The 22,826-nt window shown below is 36.1% G+C and overlaps 2 protein-coding genes across 2 annotated transcripts; both read left to right on the top strand.

Annotated features, from left to right (window-relative positions):
- Nucleotides 1–228: 228 nt before the first annotated feature.
- On the top strand, nt 229–6,547 carry LOC129926974 (uncharacterized). Its single transcript, XM_056033893.1, has 5 exons — nt 229–294; nt 1,103–1,257; nt 3,238–3,525; nt 6,141–6,239; nt 6,426–6,547. The coding sequence occupies exons 2-5, from the start codon at nt 1,110–1,112 to the stop codon at nt 6,437–6,439; spliced, it is 549 nt and encodes a 182-aa protein (XP_055889868.1). The 5' UTR covers nt 229–294; nt 1,103–1,109; the 3' UTR covers nt 6,440–6,547.
- A 2,460-nt stretch (nt 6,548–9,007) lies between these two features.
- On the top strand, nt 9,008–17,299 carry LOC129926945 (uncharacterized). The gene is made up of 6 exons (XM_056033701.1): nt 9,008–9,052; nt 10,749–10,816; nt 11,216–11,355; nt 13,705–13,992; nt 16,421–16,519; nt 17,116–17,299. The coding sequence occupies exons 1-6, from the start codon at nt 9,026–9,028 to the stop codon at nt 17,127–17,129; spliced, it is 636 nt and encodes a 211-aa protein (XP_055889676.1). The 5' UTR covers nt 9,008–9,025; the 3' UTR covers nt 17,130–17,299.
- Nucleotides 17,300–22,826: the final 5,527 nt, after the last annotated feature.

Genomic DNA, 22,826 nt, shown 5'->3' on the forward strand with positions numbered 1-22,826 from the left:
AATGGGAAGCGGGAGAATAAAGGTGTCGAAATGTAATAAGAGGATTAAATCCATATATATATATATATATATATATATATATATATTTGTGAACTGTCCCATAAATATGAAATCTATAATGCTTTTTTTTTCTTACCTTAATTATCGTAAAACCCCGTGCCTCTGGAATTCAAAATCGAATATACTCATTTTATTTTGTATCCTATTCTAAATAATTTGGCAGCTCCAATGTGGTATTGGTCTCCTGTTACTTGTGCTGATTCATGTTACCATAGGACAACAGTACAATTACAAGTAGGTACACGCATATAATTTTGTTGATACAATATTGGTTTAATTATGCTTGCATAATATACAGAGTTAATAAAAACTGACATTCAGTAGTTAATTATATAAAAATGGTAAAGATAGAAGGTTATCAGTTCGGTAAGACTCATAACTCTGAAAGGGTGGCTGAGTGGTCAGATGCTTGTCAGTACGCTTTCTTTCCCTTGTTCGATTTTAAACAAATGATTAATTACCAATAGTTTATTAACTAATCCGTTAAATTTTTTTTATTGATCCAATTTTGTCAGGTAAAAGAACAAAATGTCCAAAAAAACTTGATTAGAGATTGGGTGTGAGAGAAATGACGTGTACAAAATTTGTACCAGACAGACAGAGTGGATTTATATAAGCTTTCTAAAAAGGATTTTTCAAATGACAGTATTTAGGGGAGGTAAATTTTTATAAAATGGGGCGCGGTGGCTGAGTGGTTAAGCGCATGGCTTCCGAACCTGGAGTCCCGGGCTCGAATCTCGGTGAAGAATGATAGTTTCAATTCCAGGAGCTCTAGTCCCCCTGACTCTAGTGGGTACCTGACTATAGTTGGAAAAAGTTAAGGCGGTTGGGTATTGTACTGGTCACATGACACACTCGTTATACGTCGGCCATAGAAACAGATGACCTTTACATCATCTGAAAGGTTTATTTCCTTTACTCACAATCCCACTATTATTTGGTCAACAATATAATGTTTTTTTCATCCTCATGATATATAGAATTATATTCAGAAGATAAAACAGGTCTAAAGTATAACGGTTGCATTTATTTATGTCTCCAGCCAATACATGACCTACCCAAGTGGACAGAACTATGGGACCCAGTCCTATGGCACTACCTGCAATGACCTACAGTGTAAAATTGATGAGTGTTGCATTGAAACCTACCGGTCAGCGCAATGTGTGGCACTGGCTTTTGATAGTACGACTAACCAAGGTATTTCAAAAAAATCTCTAGAACTTCTTAATGATAACAAAGCATTCTCTTTGAGTCCAAAGATTTCAGATTGATTTACTACACTCCTAGGAGGCGCGATGGCTAAAGCGTTTGGCTTTCGAGCCGGGTGACCCAGGTTCGAATCCTGGTAAAGACTGGGATTCTTATTTCAGGATCTTCGGGCGCCTATGAGTCCACCCAGCTTAAATGGGTATCTGTGACATTAGTCGGGGAAAAGTAAAGGTGGTAAAGATGTAATGTACGATGTATGTTTTGTTTAGATTGAAAGCTTACTTTTTTTTTCCATGACTAAGTTGAGTAATCTGCTCTTTAAGAAAGGTCATGGATAGTCTATTACAAAACCACTGTTGCCAAATAAATTATAACATTAAATTTGAGCTAGAAACTTAGAAATTTGAGTGTTAAATAATGCACACAAACCATAATATACTTTTTCAATACAAGTACAGTGCGTTTAACACGTCCGTATTTTGCACGCCGAATGCACAATAAGCAAGCTATTTATAAATGTCCTGGGTGTATGAAAAATCCATATACAAGGGCTTAAGTAAAACTGAAAACCAACAAAGGGAAACTTTCAACAAAAAGTATATTTAGAACTATCTATCTATCTATCTATCTATCTTATCTATCTATCTATCTCTTCCTCCCTTCCCCCTTCCTCTTACTCTTATATATATATATATATTGGCTTGATCAGTCAGTCCAGATTCTGCCCAATCTCAAGACGCAACCAAAGCCAGTGACCCATCTGGGCGCATCCATTGTCCTCCGAGACAGAAGGAGCCATATCTATATATATATTTCCAAACTTAGGAGAACTCCAATTGTGTAGTTTGAAGATCCCAGAACAGAAACAGAGGTGTGCGAGCCGACAAGCGGCTTTTTTCTGAACCTCGCTCTGTGTCGCGAAAGTTACGTGGGTTAACACTAGTCCGACTTGCACAAAGAAAGGAGTTAATATTTCCATGATTTTTTTCACCGTGGTGTACCACATGGTTGGTCCGCTAAGAGATTTATATATATACATTTTATGTCTAGGCTTACAAACAATTCCGCTAAATTTAAAATGTTGAACTACTTCCAAAGAAGTTAAAAGCTGAAACAAACTTAAAGAAAAATGTATTTTGTTTGGTAACTAAATTCTACTCTAGCAGAGTATCCTTAGATTCAAGCGTATTCTATGATGCGTTTATTACAATACCTCTATTCAAGAGGGGTTCGTGAGGTCGCTAAGTGGTTAAGCGCTCGGCTTCCGACCCTGGGGTCCTGGGTTCGAATCTCGGTGAAGACTTTATTTTAAATTTCTGGATTTTTAGGGCACCTCGGAGTCCCCTGGGTGCCTGTCTTACGTTGGCGGTGAAGTAAACGCAAGGTCTGAAAGGGGAACTTTAATCTTTTCAAGAGAGAACTTGCAGGGCGGAACCAGAACGCTGATATGAAAAACGGCTCCGACGATGAGAAACAAATTACTAGCTCGTTGGCCACACGGGGAAAACTTTAATTTGTAAGTTACTATTTTTTAAAGTTAATAATGAAAAAAAAAATTCATTTGGCTAGAGAACTAGATCTATCTTCTAGGTCTAGAGCCAACATCGGGTTTGAAAGGACTATCACGTTCTGGAATTGAAGACTTAAATATTCAATTTTCAAGAACCATTTGCGCATCGTCTTCTAAGACTAGATCTAAATCTGTATCAATGGAATTCAATAAAGCATGCAAGATAATACGTTTGTATTATATAAGGTAAGATAAGATCTATACATTCGTTTTACCAGGATTTATCTCGGGGAGATACAGGGAGGGGTGGGGTAAAGAAAGTGCTCCATTTCTTTAACCTAACATTCATGAACTTTTAAGAGAAAAACAATCACTTTATAGGTTGCATTAAGGAGGTATTTGCTTTGAAAAAAAAATATTTTAAATGTTTTTCTTTATCTATTTCCTTGACATTTCAGCCTTCTGTCCTCGTCTGAAGAAATGTTTCAGTAATTCTCACTGCCCAGCCACATTCTGCTGTGTCCAGTATCTGGACACTACTTATGCCAGAACCTGTCCAAACAATAACGTTTACGGCTCCCAGTACGGCAACGGATACGGTAACATCTACAGTAACTCCTATGGTAACGCCTATGGCAGCAGTCCCTATGGCTACGCTTACGACAGCGGATACGGCGTCGACATTTCAACCAAATTACTGGATTTCCCAGAAGGCTACTGTGTTCCTGGCGCCGCTAACGGTGAAGGTAAGAAACTGGTTTATGGAGACGGGATGGAACAAGTTTTTAACGCAACATTTTTAATGAGCGACAATTAAGACGAAATTTATCTTCCTCCCTCCCTCTCTCTCTCTCAATCTCGATCTCTCTTTCTCTCTTGCATCAACTCACTCTGTCTGTCTGTCTGGTAAAAAGTGGGTACATGTTATTTCTCCCACACCCAATTCTCGGATCAAATTCAAACTTTGCGCATTTATTCATTTCGTGGGCAATCCATGAGTAAATAATAATAAAAAAAAGTAACTACTTATTTACTTCATTCATGGTAATTACCGGTTAACAATGGTTATACTTCAGCAAAATATGTAGGTTGCAGCTGGGGCTGCCTAGCCACGAGAAATACTGCGTTCCTCATTTATCTTCGGACTCGCCTGATTATTATCTTTCTATTCCTTTCTTCTTTCTATCTGTCCCTCTTTCTTTCCCTATCCCTCTCTCTCTCTCTCTTCTCTCCTCTCTCTCTCCCTCTTCTCTCTCTCTTCTCTCTCTCTCTTTTCCCTCTCTCTCTTCTCTCTCTTCTCTCTCTTCTCTCTTTTCTCTCTCTCTTTTCCCTCTCTCTCTTCTCTCTCTCTCTTTTCGCTCTCCTCTCTCTCTCTTCTCTCTCTCCCCTCTCCCCATCTATCTCTTTTCTCTCTCTATGTCTCTTCTCTCTCTCTCTCTTCTCTCTCTCTCTTCTCTGTCTCTCTCTCTCTTCTCTCTCTCTCTCTCCTCTCCCCTCTGTCTCTTTTCCCTCTCTATCTCTCTTCTCTCTCTTCTCTCTCTTCCCTCTCTCTCTTCTCTCTCTCTCTCTAGATATATATATATATATATATATATATATATTATAAAGTAGAATGTGTGGTGTATGTATGTATGTATGTATGTATGTATGTATGTATGTATGTATGTATGTATGTATGTTACGAATAGAAATCAAAACCACTTGACCAATCTTGATAAAACTAGGCAGGGATGTTCCTTGGGTACCAACTTAGACCGTAGTGTATGTATTGTAGCCCTAAAACAAACTTAAGACCCTCAAAAAAAATAAAGTTGTCCGACTCTATTACAGCTATAGTATTTTATGGATCTAGGTCATGTCTACAATGTTGACATGAGAAAAGATCGAAAGGATTTAGACCTAGATCTAATTTTAAGAAATACACTTTGCGCAGATAGTTTTTTACTTTGACACATGAAAATACAAAAGAAGATCCATTGATTTCATTATATAATAAAATTAACCTTCGATTTTGTGTTTCAAAAGCATTTTTTACATAAATTAGTTCCCGATATCTGTGACAACAGATTTCCTGGCGAACATTTATACTTTATACACATAAACATACAAAATTAAGTCTATTCATCTCAAATTTTAATCAAATATATGTAGGCCTACAAGCAAATGTTTTAATTTGAACAAATGGATTTAAGACTATTAGCTATTCTGATTTGATAGCTTCATTCACACTATTTTTACATTGACACATTCGCTTTACTTATTACATTATTATTTCGTTTAATTGTTTACAAACCACTCTCAGTGACTATATCGACAGTAATGCGCAAATAAAGACCCGCGGGTCGCGGATAACATATGTCTAGTATATCTATATTATAAAGTAGAATGTGTGGTGTATGTATGTATGTATGTATGTATGTATGTATGTATGGATGTATGTTACTTATAGACATCAAAACCGCTTGACCAATCTTGATAAAACTAGGCAGGGATGTTCCTTGGGTACCAACTTAGACCGTAGTGTATGTATTGTAGCCCTAAAACAAACTTAAGACCCTAAAAAAAATGTGTCCGACTCTATTAAAGCTATAGTATTTTATGGATCTAGGTCATGTCTACAATGTTGACATGAGAAAAGATCGAAAGGATTTAGACCTAGATCTAATTTTAAGAAATACACTTTGCGCAGATAGTTTTTTACTTTGACACATGAAAATACAAAAGAAGATCCATTGATTTCATTATATAATAAAATTAACCTTCGATTTTGTGTTTCAAAATCATTTTTTACATAAATTAGTTCCTTATATCTGTGACTACAGATTTCCTGACGAACATTTATACTTTATACACATAAACATACAAAATTAAGTCTATTCATCTCAAATTTTAATCAAATATATGTAGGCCTACAAGCAAATGTTTTAATTTGAAAAAATGGATTTAAGCCTATTAGCTATTCTGATTTGATAGCTTCATTCTCACTATTTTTACATTGACACATTCGCTTTACTTATTACATTATTATTTCGTTTAATTGTTTACAAAACACTCTTAGTGACTATATCGAAAGTAATGCGCAAATAAAGACCCGCGGGTCGCGGGTAACATATGTTTAGTATATATATATAATATAATATCTCTCTCGCATACTTTTCCTCTCTCTGTCCACGCTTTCTCTCCCTTCTCTCTAGTTTCTCCCTCCCATACTCTCTCTCTCTCTCTATCACTCTCAATCTCTCTCTCTCTCTCTCCCTCTCTCTTCGCAGCTCATTTTTTCTATCTCAAGCTTGTCAAATTGAAACCCAATTAATTATTCAACGTTATTGAAATCATTTATTACCCTGTTCTTATTAAACAGTTTGCTACAAAGCAGTGCCCGGATCATCGATCACAGGAACATGTCCTTGCAAGGACTCTGGCAAAGTTTGCAAAATCACACTTGACCCATTCCCTATAGGTAAGTACTCAGAGTTTAGTGCGAAAACATGCTCTTACTTTATTATTTCTTGAGAAAGTCGAAGCTAATGCATTATTGCTTTCTCTATGTAGTTACATTAAGTAAATTCGAGTCATTTACTTTTGCACGTCACTCCATCTTATTGTTGAGTAATATGATGTTATATTGTGTTTCTTTTTTCTAAAGGGAAATGCGCATAATATTAAAGCGAGAGGACAAAGTCATATTGGACAAGATAATCCAAATAAATGTGAACGAAACAGAATATGTGCAAAATATTTACATAAATATTATTGTTGAAAATAAACAATAAAGTTCTGGTTTGTTTCGTTTATTTTATTTTTTTCTGAAAATGTTTTATTGATAGTTATACAATCTGATAATCACCTTTCAAATAACGTAATTTTTATGTTTATATATTAACTGTTGATTTTTTTTTTTGAAGGTCACTATTGAGCGTCATAATAACATAAAGCTAACTAATGAGTGTACGAATGTTAAAGCGCATGCCTTCTTGACAGAAGGACCCCGATCTCAAATCCCCTCGATGATTGGGATTTTAAACATTTGAACTTTTAGGATGCTCCCAATGATGCGATACTATTTAAAGAAAGTAAAAGCAGTTGGTCCTTGTGCCGCCAACACGACACCCTCGTTAACCGATGGCCATAGAAACAACGAGCTTTAGCCAGCTAAGTCTTAATAGGCCCAAGAAGGAATTCGGCTTTGGTTTTGGGTAGAATCTCATCTTTACCCTAAATATATCATGCCCTGATTGTTGATACCCTGAGCGAAGAATGCCTTTGATGGAAACGTTTCTTGTTTTAACAAGCTTTTATTGACCTCCTGCATTAACCCTTAGCAGCCCAATCTATCAAGGGTCAGGCAAAACTTTAATATTTTTTTTCTATTACCTTTACAAGATGCAGTGAACAGACAGAGCAGAGTTGTGCCGTGTGCAAACCTTTTTTTTTGCACTCAGAGAACCAAGCCACTTACAGTTACACTTATAGCTAATTACAAAAGACTGTCAATAATCCGACATTAATAAGTGTTGATAATAAATGTTTTAAAGGCTTACTGCATTTAGGAGGCGCGGTGGCTGAGTGGTAAAGCGCTTGACTACCGAACCGGGGTCCGGGGTTCGAATCATGATGAAGACTGGGATTTTTAACTTTGGAATCATTGGGCGCCTCTGAGTCCACTCAGCTCTAATGGGTACCTGACATTAGTTGGGGAAAAGTAAAGGCGGTTGGTCGCTGTGCTGGCTACATGAAACCCTCGTTAACCGTAGGCCATCAGAAATAGATGAACTTTACATCATCTGCCCTATAGACCACAAGGTCTGAAAGGGGAACTGTACTTTTTTTTTTTTTTTTTTACTGCATTTCAGTTCAATCTTTTTTGTGGGGCCATGTGACTTGAGGGAATAGTGCTGGATATTAGTACACAAAATCAATGGGCATGATTTTCTAGGAAGATCTCAAATCTCCAATTGTCTTAAATTTGATATGCAAATGCTGTTAAAGAAAGTTTATAAAGTGTAAAACTCCTTTAAAGTTGAGATCCTGGGCTGCTGCACAGTTCCAAGCAGTCAGAATTTCGGTCCTGTTAAGACGTATCTTACTTACTTTTTTACTTAGACTTAGGTCCTCCCGCGCCGTTCGGCGCACTGGGCAGCAAGCTGTCTCCATAAAGATCTGTCACTGGCAATGTCTGAAGCCTCTTTCCGCCTGGTGTCCACTGCTCTGAGGTCTTCCTTGAGAGTGTAATACGAGGGCGTCCCTGTTTGCGCTTTCCTCGTATTGGCCTCCATGTCACCGCAACTCTTGGTATGCGAAATTCCTTTTGTCGGAGAAAATGCCCCGCAAACTTCATGCGACGCTCTGTCACAACCTCACTAAGTGTTTGATATATCTACAGCTCATTACTTTATTCTTACATGGGACCTCCACACGTCAAAATATATTAACTTTAAAAAAAAAATACAAATTAAATATAATAAAATAAGGAAAACTGAGATTATATATACAAGTTCTCTATTTTTTCTTGACAAATATGACATGCTTTTAATATTTATTAATACTACCAAATACATTTCCATTCAAGTTTGGGCAAGGTAGAGGCATCCACAAAAATACTGCCCAGGGCCTTCATTTACAACCCTACGGCCCAGAGCCTTCATTTACACGAACACTTCACATGTCCTTCATTTACAACATTACTGCATAGGGGCCTTCATTTACACAAAAAAAAGCCCAGGACCTTCATTTACACAAATACTGCCCAGTGCCTTAATTTAAACAAATACTGCCAGGGGTCTTCATTTACACAAATACTGACCATTTGCAAAAATACTTCTAAGGGCCTTCATTTACAAGAATCTTGTACTGCTTGTAATATACCAATGATAAATGTACAGAGAAAAGATTACTCTTGAATACGAACTAGACTACTCTAGAACTTGATACCAATTTAAGATTTTACTTTTATACAAAAAAAAAACTTTCTCTACTAGGATTTGCAATACCATATGAGTCCCATCGCCCCTGCATGAAAATTTCGCCCGTTGCCGGATACTATTAGCTTAATCTCCACTTTGTTACAATTAATGTGTAGCCAAAGCTATTTAGATTTGAAAGATTCAGGTGTTGGTGTAGAGTGGTTTCAAGAAATCGCTGGTTGACTTGATCTTGATCCAATAGTAGCCCCTGGGGACACGAACACGAGACTATATAAACACTTGCAGTCAATGGACACTTAAATCTTCGGCCAAACACGAGCAGATGAGAATGAACAGACCCGTCAACATGGTGAGTCCGTTAGGTTATAGTTCAAACAGTTAGGTAGGCACAGTAACGATTCTTAGTACTAAATTATTTCTTTTTACAACGGTAACGCTCAACTGGATTCTTCCTTTTTTTATTAATAATTCCTCTTTTCAGCTTGCAAATTCTTCATGTGGTAAAAAACAAAGATTGGAAAAAAAAAGGTGGACACGGATCTCGTTAAGGGCTCTAAAGATTTTTTTTTTGAAAATTCATCAGTTTATTGGCTAATTGGCCTCGCAGAGAAAAACTTTGGTTTGACCGTTTTATAATTTTTAAAAATATAATCGTCTTAAAATTAACTTTGGCCTGGAAGTCTCTTGAACACACATTTTCCAGCGGGCTTTCCTGCAAATAGGTCCACCTAAATAGGTAAAAAGGCATGTTTCAATATTTTCAGATAGAATATCATTATGAAATTCTATCAAAAGCAAATGACAGTGAAGAATGGAGAAAGAAGGTTGACAGACCCTGTGTGGTGCCCCAATGGTCCAGGAGACCAAAGATATAGGTAATAGATGAAAGGGAAGGTGAAGCTGGATGTGAACCTGGCCTAACTGATGTCATATAATGATCATTTAATTGATCGAATAGTTTAGTAAAGTGCCAATCTCTTACTTTAAGTCTCAAGGAAAAAAAACAACATTTCCGTTTTAAAAAAAAATCCTTTTTTTTTCATAATTAGTTTTAAAGGCGAGGGTTTGGGTACCTGTAGCTCACGCGATAATATAAAAAAATAAACAACTACTTATTAATTTTAGATTTAAATTATGTTCCACTTTTATGCACATTAAATAGATTTCTCCTCTGTAAATGAAAATAATTATTATGACAGAATTTACTTAACCTAGCAATACTATCGTAAACTAAACATTGCATAGATGTGCTTAGAACGTTATAAAGTACAACTGCCCTTGCTACATAATTTCACTTGTGTGATACTATTAATAGTGAATAGTTGTAAAAAGTGTATTTTTATGAAAAACTGCTTGTATAGTTGATTTTAAAAATCAAAATTTTCGCTTTCAAAAAATAAAAAAAGTAGCCGTTGCATTAGAACTTTGGTCTAAAATATCATGATGTCGGATTTTCAATATCTTTTCTGGCTTACGAAATCTAAACGGGACGGACGGACAGACAGACCACACAAAACGAATAGCGTCTTTTCACCTTTCGGGGCCCGCTAAAAAGACAAGTCCCCCTTTATACCACTTATAGAGCGATTATTTTGCTCTAATGAATTTTAGATTTAAAAATTAAAAAAAAACATCCTTCTAGGTATAGTAAGTACAGAGAAAGGATCACGTGACCGAAGAATTAACTCTTTCTCTCCTAACCGACGATACAAACGTTGATTCCATCAGAATGTGCTAAATAATTACGGAGAGAAAGAGTTAAGTAAATTCTCAAAGCTCTAGCAGACATCGTTTTAAGTTTTATAACTAATTTAAGTACAGTGCAAGATTCGTTACAAAATGTTTCAGTAAGAAAATAACAGAAATAATAATTAAGCGGTGTGACCATTTTTTTGGCTAGTAATTTTCTAATAACAAAATTCCATTTTCTTACAAAGCAAAATAGAATAATAGTAATAATATTAATTTATAATGGAAAAAATATACTTCGCAATATAATTTATAATGTTTCATTATTGTATACATTGTATTTTTTCCACTTCCAGCTTTCTTTGATCACACTGACAATCTCATCCCTTATTATGGCCGTTCACGGGCAGCAGTACAGCGATAAGTAAGTATCGTCATTGTCACGTCTGAAGCGTGGTCGAGGGGCTAAGTACGTTTGGACTTGGCTTGGCTTGGCTACCTATGAAAGGGGCTCGAGGTTCGCCACCCGACTCGAGCAGAGTTGTGTTTACTGAGCGGCAGCACGGAAAAACTTCTCCCATGTTTCTTTGCAGTAATAGTAGAGAGTGTATCTTTGTCCATGTTTCTTTTCTGCACTTGTGTAGCGTGTACTTTTGTTCTTTGTTAATAGTATAACCTAGTTTAGTATATTGCTTTTTTATTACTTAAAATGCTAGTGTAGATTTTAACGTTGCCATTTTTTTAATTACATTTGTATACTTTCGATGTCATCTTGCTTATCATCCAGTACATGTGTACATTAAAGCGTTGTCTATGTTTCTAGTCTCTACGGGAATCCGACTTATCAGATGCCACAGTATGGTGTAAGTACTTGCAATGACCTGCAGTGTAAAGTTGACGAGTGCTGCGTAGAGACATACAGGTCACCTCAATGCGTGGCATTAATTACAGCGGCTGGACAAGGTAATGGACTCTACCAGTAATTCATATCTTAGCTTATCTTATATAATACAGACGTTACTTGAAAACGAAGATGATTACGTCCTACGCGTCATGCATTTAGTCATGCATGTTTAACCAATGACTTAAATTCTGCCAAGTCACTGGTTTTCCTGGCTAGCTCAGGCAACCCATTCCATGCTCTAATAGCACTAGTGAAGAAGGATCATTTGTACAAATTTGTCCTAGCATATGGAACGAGGAATGTGCCTTTATCTTTGTGTCTTTCAGAGTATTTTATTAAATTTTGTTTTTGTAATTGACGATAGACTAAATAGACTAAATTGTCCGACCTGGTAATATCTAGAAAGGGGCAAGAATCAGATTTTCTTCTATCACTAGATAATTAGCTTTAGAAAAATAAAGACTGGCGGTATTTTCCATTCTAAAAAAGGGGAAACAACTAAAATAACGAATATTTCAATTTTTACATTAATCTCATAATCTTGTTTTTCTCAGACGTCTGCGATACTCGTTTAGGAATTCTCACTGCACTGAAAGTATGTCTAGTGGTACAATGGGCCTCATTCACCAATCGTAAAGAAACAACATTTAGTCACGTGATCTTATTGATAAAACAATGGAAAAAAAAAACTGTCACGTGACAACCATCATGAATTAAACATGAGATCGTAAATTATATAGAAGAGATAGAGCACCACGTGGCTAAATGTTGTTTGTTTACGATTGGTGAATGAGGTCCATTGAACTGGGCATGGAGCACATGAGAGCTAGAACAAAAAAAAAAAAAAAAAAAAAGATGACCGACATTGGAAACAACCCCCTCCCCCTTGGTGTTCTTGGATAAAATAAAATATTCACAGAAATGCATTTTTTGTGGACATACAACTGTTATTCCCCAAGCAGAAGTCATAAAAGATTTGAGAGCATACGTTAAACATTCTATGTAACTTAGTCTCAATAACACGATCGTAAGAGTAGAAGCGTAAAGCTTGGAACACCTTGAATACTCCCGCGTATTGTATTTCGTTGTATATATATATATATATATATAAAGTAGCAGCGTAGTCTTCACTGTGTAAGAAGATCATAGACGCTGGCCCGTTTCAGAACGTCCTGGTTGGAGACATGATCCCTCCAGGAGATGCACATTATGTGTCGCGAGCACAAACTAGTGCAAACATTATGTTACTGTAAAAACGAAAAACGTATAGCGTCTTGTTACATAATTGAATGAGGTTGCTTGTAAGAGTACCCCAGTCTACATGATAATGGGGATTGATTCTAAAAGAGCACCCCATTCAACATAACACAATTTTGATCAATTAATTGACCTATTAGCGGGTATAGCTAAAAAGATTCAATTAGACTTATAGCTAGATTTAGGTATTGTAGATCAACAGATCAGTGTTAAAGGTGTACTGGCACGTTCGTCCAGAGGTGTAGTGGTCCCTACTTGTACTGCCTAGGTTATTAGGTATAACCTCCAGGTATACAATTCAATTAATGTATGCAACAAAAGACTTTACAAAGTCGCAGGCAAACACATATACAAAGTTTATTTACATGAGTAAAATAAATGTGTAAATAAATGGCCATTAACTCACAGGTCTTCTCAACACAAAATAAACAAAAGATACAAACTCAAAAATAGTATGACCCACCGCCCTAGTCATATCATATATACACTATCGTCACATTCTGGGAATCACAAATTAGTGTAGAAAAATGAAGGTCACAGGCCTCAGGTCAACACATGACCACTTTGGGCCATTCCAGGGTTACAGGCTTCAAGCCGACACTTCAGGGAAACCTATGAGCCTACAAGCTTCATAGAATCCCACCTATAGACATCCGTTCGGTAAAGCCTATCTGATGATTCAATACAGAGTTGAATCCCTCAGAGACAAGGCTATAAAAATATGTCACGTTTGGGAGTACCCCAGGATGCAGAACATCAGGGTAAAACATACTGCTTGGAAATCATTTGAGGCTATATCTACTAATTAATACATTATATGAAACACAATAATGACTAAAGATATACTTAGCCCAACGATCTCCAGAGCAGGGCACACTTCTCCCTACTACCCCAAGACAAACGACCACTAACAGAAAAAATACAATTTACAACACAGGTCCAGTGGTCAAGCTGGTAACTCAGGAGCAAGTGGCAACTAAACACGGTCTACATTCCCTTATTATTTTTATATAAACTTCGTAAGGGGAATCACTCTTGTCTTTACAAGTAATCAAAAATAGTTATTTCCCCATTATTATGTCAGACGTCTATTTACATGACTTCTTGTATGTACTTTTGTAATTTTTTTTTTAAATTCTCATTGAGTTTAGCGTATTGTCCACGCTTGAAGAAATGCTACAGCAACACCCAGTGTCCAGCCACGTTTTGCTGTGTCCAGTATCTGGATACGACATACGCTAAGACCTGCCCGAGATTCAACGCTTACGGCAGCGGCTATGGAACTAACTATCCAAGCGGTAATGGATTCAACAACGGATACGTGAATAATTATGGCAACGCCTATGGCAGCCCCTATAGTAACACCTATGGCAATGACATTTCCACGGATTCTTTAAATTTCAGAGAAGGTTACTGTGTCCCTCCTGTAGCATCTGGTGGTAAGTTGAAGTTATTGTATATATTTATTAATGTAGACCAAAACCCAATTTTATTGTCTTGTGTAGTAAACTCCCTCCTTTAAATGGCAAATATTTCAGACAAATCACTATTACTCTTGTAAAAACTATATGCCTCATATTTAATCTCACAATTTTAATACCATATTATAGTAGACGCATTAATTGAATAGCGATTTTAATGAAAGCATCTATTTAATGAAAGCGTCTATTTTTATTGCATCTGTTATAGACGCCCACATTTTGATTTTATATCAAACTGCATCTCAGCTTAATTTGATGTGTAGTGAACTGTATAATTGCAATTTTAGATGCAGTAAACTTCTAAATGTTAATATTGTTGTAACTCCGCTCCCGCGTCACACTGATGGTGCGCGTCAGGGCACCATTCAAGACAAGTAGTAGAGGACACGTTTAGACTAGGAGGAAGGACTGTTGTAGATCCGGCTAAAGTTATGGGAGTCTGAACAGTCTGGGGCTAAGTGCTGTCCTGTGTGATACTAGTGAACTGTTTGGAAGACCTGGAGCGAAACTGGGAAGTGTGTTGGTGTTCTGTTCTAGTATTAAGTAGGACTCTTAGAACTTAAGACATTCCTCCCTGTGACTTGATAGCGGAAGTCCAAGTCTAACTATTTGTTGATAGCTTAAAATAAATGCATCGTCTGTTATTACCTCCTACCTTTTGTTGAGTTGTCTGCCTTAGATCTACAACAATATCATTGGTAATGGAAGCCCTAATGTTTCCTTCATATGCATTAGTCAACGGATGCTCCCCTTGCGATCTCTGGGGTAGATGGTGTAAAGGTCATCTGTCTTAGTGGCTCATTGTTAACAAAGACTTCATGTGGCCAGCACAACAACTAATCACCTTTACTTTTCCCCAACTAATGTCAGGTGCCCTTTAGAGCTAATTGGACTCAGGGGTGGCATAAACATCCTGAAATTAAAAATTCCAGTCTTGACCAATGTTCGAACCCGGGACCCTTCGGCTTAGAGGTCAAGAGCTTTTACCACAAAGTTACTCACCTCATATACATTAGACGCCTCCATATTGGTTTCACAGGCAGTAGACGCCTCCATATTGATTGATATGTAGTTGACGCCTCAATTTAAATATATATGCAGTGGAGTCCGTTATTGCATTGTCAGATATAGTAGACGCCCTAAATTTAATATCAATGGTAATGTGCGCCTCAATAATTTTTTTAAATTTCATATTCAGTAGGCGTTTCATATTGGTCATTTGTGGTAGATCGTGACCTCCGATTAGATTCACCCATTCATCTTTCAAATGAAATTCGGTCTGGAGGACTATCCACTTGAATAGGCAAACATTAACGGGTATTCCCGCATGTTTTCATTAAAAGGTGCAATGAAGAAACAGCCGTCCAGGAACATTTTTGCGCGCCGTCTTTTACGTTTGGACCTATCGCCCTAATATTACAATTTTATACTCGAAGTTGATTTATACATTCTCTTGAACAGCACTTGTACGAATTTGTTCCGTCGTCTGGAATAAGAAATGTGCTTCTATCTTTGTGTCTTTCTGACTATTTCATTAGCTTTTGTTTTTCTATTTATAAATTATGGTTAAGTGTTTTATGTATTATAGCTACTTTACTTTTTATTCTTCTGTCCTGAAGTGTCTCTAGCTTTAGTGATTTTACTAATGATGTTAATGTTCTTAGCCCATATCAACATGGCTCCTAGGAAATAAAGACCATATGAAACAAGTAAATTTAATGTATGACCATAAGTTGTCCTCAGACATTACTTATGTACTTGCACTTCAGCTGTCTACTTAGTCTTTGGGTTAGGTGTTTAATTTTAATATACTTTTTATGGACTCAAAGTTTCTTTAATTTATTATTAAACCAAAATATATTCACTTTGTATTCTGGAATATTTTTTTCTCATTCTTTTTTGATAGCTCTTAGTGAAATTTCTCAGGTCATCAACTGTTAGGTTGGTTTATTTTTCCGATAAGAATGTTTGTTGAAAGTTAAATGGTGTAATTAGGTTACACGTGTTCCGGAGCGTATCCGCCGATGACGGTTTTATTTTACTGGTTACTGCTTTTATTGGACTTTGTATTATAACGATGCCATGGTCAGATGGTGCTATCTTCACTTGTTAATGGAGCCACTCCTGTTGTTTCCATCTGGTTACATTTAATATATGACCATAGCATTTGTATTGTTATTCTCAGATACTAATTACTTTATGTATTCACTCAGATATTACATTTTTTATGTATTCACTCAGATATTACATTATGTATTCACCCTGCAGTTATTTGCTAACATTTTTTTGGGTTAGGTGTTTAATTTTAAGTTCTTTTTATAGACTCCTTCCGCTTTAGATTCTTAAAACCTTCTCAATAAATATCTTGTGATTGAACTGGTTTCAGTTTGTTACAAGGCAGTCCCTGGAGCAGCAGTGGCAGGGTCATGTCCCTGTAGTGGTGCAAATGCCGTCTGCCAGATGGTATTAGATCCATTCCCAATTGGTAAGTACTTCTTCACGTACTACATTGATTTGAGTACATATTTTCCGCATTAAAAAAAAGGAATTCTCTAATTCATAATTAGTGTTAACCTATTTATTAGTTTTGTGTATATGTATATAATCTAGCTAAAGAAGGAAATGCCTTGATAAGTACATCATTAACTATAATAGGTTTCTCTAGATTAATTGTCTTTATATTTTTTATTGAAAGTGTTTTACAGAACTAGTTAAGTAATGAATATTACTAGACCCAAGTCTAGACAAAAATAATGCATTGTTATATGTAAAGTAGCCCTTTCAGAACTTACTGTTTCTGGGGCCCAAATACCATTTGGAGTTTGGTGGCCCTAAAAGCGCCTCGATTTGGATGGAAGCCAAGCATTTTGTCACTCAGCCACCAAGCCCCTTAGGTTGTTTATCTTATCTTATATAATACAGACGTTACTTCAAAAAGAAAAAAAAAAAGATGATTACGTCCTACGATGGAAAGAAAGAAGCAAAAACAAAAAATCTTGCTTTAAAATATAAAACTGTGATACAAATTTCTACTCTCTCTATAATTTAGTTCACTGATATATTTTAATTGTTACTTTTCAGGAAAATGTGTTTAGTAATTGAAAGTTTAGCGTAACCTACATACTGACCAATCATCACAGTGTTGGTGGCGAGTTGCAGAACATGAAAACCTCCAATGATTCCACAATGTAGGGCCTACACACCATTTATTATAGCTATTATAGACTTTATGATCGTATTAAATGTTTACTTTGTATAAAACAATTTATGTGACTTTTGTTTGTTTTATTTTTTGTGTAATAAACTACATAAAATCTTCAACGGCTAAATCTTCCGGAATAACAAAAAGAAAGGACGGATCATTATCACATTTTGCTAGTCGGAACACTTAGACATTGACTCATTTGAGTGTCCTGCTTTAGTATTGCGAGGCCAATCATCATAGAAGGCCTGATAACTGACCTGCAACGTCACAACCTATGGGCAGTGGAGACGAAAAGCTCCTTTCCGTGTCACAGGTCTGTACTGATCCTTCCGAGAAACCACTACATGCTGGGACACTTTCCATAGAGCACAAGAAAAGAATCGGGCAGTGTGTTCTAAGGTCTCCTTTTAAGGGGTAGCCAGAACCGTGTGATTGTCAAAAGAGTTGATCCGAAGGCTCTTCAAACTCTAGGTGTGTAAGCCTGCTTGAATAAACCGTTCTGTTTGGAAGAGGTCCAAATCAATGTCTATGTCATGGTTGGGCAAATTACAACCCGCGGGTCACATGCGGCCTGCCGGAGTGTTTTATGCAGCCCACGGACACCTACAGAAATCAGGTGTGTTCACAATAGATACATATAAAAATGCAAATATATTAAAAATAATTCTAAATATTGAGACTTTCCCACTATAAATTAAAGAAGTAAATTAAGATTAAGCTAATTGGCTCTACTTCAATACACTCAGTCTAAGACACAATCTCAGGCCAGTAGTTATTCAATAATTCAATGCCATGAAGAACTGTGTTGAGTGTTGGGTATGCTTGAAACAAGATGGCAAGTGCAACAACTGATGGAACTCGATCTATGACTGAGAAAAATAGTTGTTGTTGTTTTAAATAAAGAATATCTTAAAACTCTAAACAGGAAAGTTAGCTCAAAGCTGCATAAAATATCTCCTTATTATTGGCTAAAACATTTGAATAGAAAAAGTTATCAGAGCTAGAAATCTTAACCACAGGCAGCTCCGAAAAGTACTTAAAGATTTAGAAACAAAAATATTCCGTTGTATTCGCTGGCTTAGCATGAACAAGGTAATGAGAAGAATTTTAAAAAATCTCAAAGAAGAAATGTGTATGTTCCTTGAAGGACAAAACTGTGACTTTATTACTAATATCTCAAATTAAATTTATGAGACAGATTTCATATTTTTCTTAGCAGACATAGCAATGGGTTGTTAGCACATGAAATGTAAGTGCTAGCACTCCGGGCGCATGGACTAGAATACATGGCCGAAGTCCGAGCAACACCGGAATCCCCGCCATTTTCTTATGTTGTACCAAGCTAACCGTGCAGGACTCGCCATTAGTGTAACGGTCCCTTTAGGAACCGTTGCACCGTGGAAGCTCTCTTTCAACTTCACACTGTGAAATTGGAAAGCTCTCGCATTCCCTTAGACCAGAGGTTCTCAACCTGTGGGTCGCGACCTCATTTTGGGTCGATTGACGATTTGCCAGGGGTCGCCTAAGACCATCGAAAATATGGATTGTTATTGTCTATTCTTCTATTGCTGTATGTGTGTGTGTGTGTGGGGGGGGGGGGGGTCGCGTCAGAGTGGGAATTGTAAAAAGGGGTCGCCGAGTATAAAAGGTTGAGAACCGCTGCCTTAGACATTCCCACAGGAGTTTTGTTTTGCTATTCATTTAGCTACGTCACTTCCTCAAGTGATCGTTTCCAAACGAGTGCCATGATGAGGCAGAATAGTGTACCCGGGGTAGCCTGAACCATGGACCAGTTCTCTCTCTCTCTCTCTTTCTCTCTCTCTCTCTCTTATTTGACATAAATTTGTTTTAAGATGAAAATACAGAACAGCTGATATCGATAATTAAACTATAGTAACGTATTGTCCAAGAATCTAAATGTCATACATATAAGTCACTTATATAATTTCAAACCATAATTTGACATAATTTATTTTTTTTTTAAAACAAATTCGAAACAACTTAATAGTTAATGAAATATAAGTCAGTACAACTTAATAGTTAATGAAATATAAGTCAGTATAGAGATTTTCATTTAACATTTATATGCTCTTTACTTTTAAAAACCGGAACATGTGTTTTTGCAACTTTAAAGCACAAAATTTAAATGTAATATAAGTTAGAAAAGCAAAACAACATTCGTTGGCATTTATTAGTTTTTAATAACAACATCTGGGACAATTTATTATAGAAACTTAAAGGCATTGCGATGTTGTGGTAGGAACTTTAAAGGTTAACTAAGATTTTCATTAACTTTTAGTGTTGATTTTTTTATAAACGAGACGGACAGACCAATCTACAGACAAAACGCACAAAAATAAGCGGTTTTTATTCTGATTGGGGCACTAAACAAAAAATAAATAAAATTTGAATATTTACAAAATGTTAGGGAACTTGCATAGTACCTAGTCTTGCCGCTGCTTGTCATGCTACTACACGAAACTTTGCAAAAAATCCATTAAAAAAATGTGCGTGATATTTACATACAAAGTGCATTCTTAGCCTTTATAAACAAACAGAAATGTTTTCTTTTAATTTTAGCAGGTAGTTGACTAGAAAAAAAAAGAACAGTTTACTATTATTTATATTTGTTGTGAACATTTCTTGTACATTTTATAAATATATTTAACTTAGATATACTGAAAAAAAAAATGACATTATCCTTTGTTAACATAATTGTAACATTATCTCCCTTACATTTATTTAATTGTTTTAGAATTGGTGTATTTTTTATGAAAAAATTGCATGCATACTTAATTTTATAAATTAAATGGTTTGCTTTTCGAAAACAAAAAGTAGCCGTATCACCTAAACTTTGCAAGCCGCATCGTATGGTGAAATAATATTTTTCATTTCTCTTCAAGTTTTTGAGATCTGAGTGTGACAGACGGACAGACGGACATTTTGCACACACTTAACAGCGGCATTTTCCCTTACGGGGGCATTTTAAAAAAAGGTTGTCTAAGGGGAAGAACATTTGTACATCCATAAGTATCAAGACTTCTTATCAAACAAAAGTATCACTAATTAATTAGCTAGTTTTTTTTTTAATTTATGTGTTGTTATCGACAAATAATCATTGTTTATACATTTGTATCAGACAGAATGAACCGATCTATGTTTTATCTTTGCTTTATTGATATTTTATTTTTGTTTTCTCTATGTTTTCTCTATGTTTTATCTATGTTTTGTGTATGTTTTATCTAAGTTTTATCTATGCTTTTCTATGTTTTATCTGTGTTTTATCCATGTTTTGTAAAAACTAATGTGTACGGGCAAAGTTTTACTATCAGGTTATGACTCTAATGACTTAAAGGTTATCACATACAGACTACGATACTGAATAGCTTTTAAAATTTTATTTCCAATGTTAAGGATAACACTTCGACAGCCACATAGAGAAAGAACAGGCTTAAAGATTTTTCTTTCTGGCAGTTACAATGTGGTTTTGATAAAGGACAGATTTTGAGTCCAGATCTATTGTATGCTACGATATAAAAGCAAAGTTACAAATAGAGTTTGTGTGGAAACACAAACTCAAAATCGGCCCACGAAGTGGTCCTCTCAAGCATTAACAAGGAAGGTTTCAATATTTTAAGAAAGAATATCAGAAATATGAGCTGCGGCTGAGTGGTAAAGTGCTTGACTTCCGAATTGAATCATCCAGGGTTCGAATCCTGGTGGAGACTTGGATTTTATATTTCAGGATCTTTGGGGCACCATTGAGTCTACCCAGCTTTAATGGGTACTTAACATTATTTGGGGAAAAGTACAGGATGTTGGTCGTTGTGCTGGCCACATGACACCCTCGTTAACAGTAGAGCCCTATAGATCGCAAGGTCTGAAAGAGAAACTCTACTTTTCTTTATGAACTACAAACTATTAACAGCTACAAACGATCAACAACTACAAACTACCAACAACTACAAACTATCAACAACTACAGACTATCAAGAACTACAAACTATCAACAATTACAAACTATCAACAACTACAAACTATCAACAACTACAAATTATCAACAGCTACGAACTATCAACAACTACAAATTATCAACAACTACCAACTATCAACAATTACAAACTATCAACAACTACAAACTATCAACAACTAAAAACTATCAACAACTACAAACTATCAACAACTACCAACTATCAACAACTACAAACTATCAACAACTACAAATTATCAACAACTACGAACTATCAACAATTACAAACTATCAACAACTACAAACTATCAACAACTGCCGACTATCAAGAACTACAAACTATCAAGAACTACAAACTATCAACAACTACAGACTATCAACAACTACAAACTATCAAGAACTACAAATTATCAACAACTACAGACTATCAACAACTACAAACTATCAAAAACTACAGACTATCAAGAACTACAGATTATCAAGAACTACAAACTATCAACAACTACAGACTATCAAGAACTACAAACTATCAACAACTAGAAACTATCAACAACTACAAACTATCAACAACTACAAACTATCAAGAACTACAAACTATCAAGAACTACAAACTATCAACAACTACAAACTTTCAACAACTACAAACTATCAACAACTACAAACTATCAACAACTACAAACTATCAACAACTACAACCCTATCAACAACTACAACCCTATCAACAACTACAACCCTATCAACAACTACAACCCTATCAACAACTACAACCCTATCAACAACTACAAACTATCAACAACTACAAACTATCAACAACTACAACCCTATCAACAACTACAACCCTAACAACAACTACAACCCTATCAACAACTACAACCCTACCTCCGTCGATACACAAAGAAGAGACATGCTTGTCTCGAAAGTGTTACCGATAATGTTGTATTGTTGGTTCGACTAACGACCTGATACCTCATGATTAGAGATGGGAATCGAACTCCAACTTTTAAAGTTCGGGTTCGCTTCGGTCAGATTTAAGTTCGGTTTTGTTTCGGTTCGATGACGAGTATAGTTCGGGTTCGGTTCGGTCTGGTCTAAAGTTCGGGTTTTCCTAATCGTGCCATTACAAACTATATGTATAATAAATATTCTAAATTATGTCATAAGTTACTATACCAATTTTTCAGTTAGCCTGTCCGTTTACAGTAACAGATTCGGATGTTATTACAGGGGGTGCCACGATGAGGCCTGGAATATATCCCCGGATTAGACACACCGGATTTTTCCATGAATTTGAAAAGATGAAGTGAATTTTAATTGGTTTTATCTAGTGTTACTTAAAAGTTTTACACAGTTACCAGGACTCCATTCTTGTCACTAATTTTTTATCTCTTTGCCTACATTTTTAAAATCTTGCGATGTTCTCGTCTGCCGTATTCAGAGATGCGACGCGGTGACTTAGTGGTAAAGAGCTTGGCTTCAGAACCTGGGGTCCTGGGTTCGAATGTCGGCGAAGACTGGGGTTTTAAATTTCAGGACCCTTAGGGTATTCCTGAGTCCACCCTACTCTAATGGGTACCTGACTTCAGTTGGTGAAAGTAAAGGCGGTTGGTCGTTGTGCTG

Source organism: Biomphalaria glabrata, chromosome 6, assembly GCF_947242115.1.
Source record: "Biomphalaria glabrata chromosome 6, xgBioGlab47.1, whole genome shotgun sequence".
NCBI lineage: Eukaryota > Metazoa > Mollusca > Gastropoda > Planorbidae > Biomphalaria > Biomphalaria glabrata.

What these genes read in the sequence shown, in the direction of transcription:
- LOC129926974 (XM_056033893.1), top strand. Translation starts at nt 1,110, where the DNA reads ATGACCTACCCAAGTGGACAGAACTATGGGACCCAGTCCTATGGCACT. An exon ending in TGATAGTACGACTAACCAAG is followed by an intron (nt 1,258 to 3,237) that starts GTATTTCAAAAA and finishes TTGACATTTCAG; the next exon opens with CCTTCTGTCCTCGTCTGAAG. An exon ending in TGGCGCCGCTAACGGTGAAG is followed by an intron (nt 3,526 to 6,140) that starts GTAAGAAACTGG and finishes CTTATTAAACAG; the next exon opens with TTTGCTACAAAGCAGTGCCC.
- LOC129926945 (XM_056033701.1), top strand. Translation starts at nt 9,026, where the DNA reads ATGAGAATGAACAGACCCGTCAACATG. An exon ending in AATTACAGCGGCTGGACAAG is followed by an intron (nt 11,356 to 13,704) that starts GTAATGGACTCT and finishes CATTGAGTTTAG; the next exon opens with CGTATTGTCCACGCTTGAAG. An exon ending in CCCTCCTGTAGCATCTGGTG is followed by an intron (nt 13,993 to 16,420) that starts GTAAGTTGAAGT and finishes AACTGGTTTCAG; the next exon opens with TTTGTTACAAGGCAGTCCCT.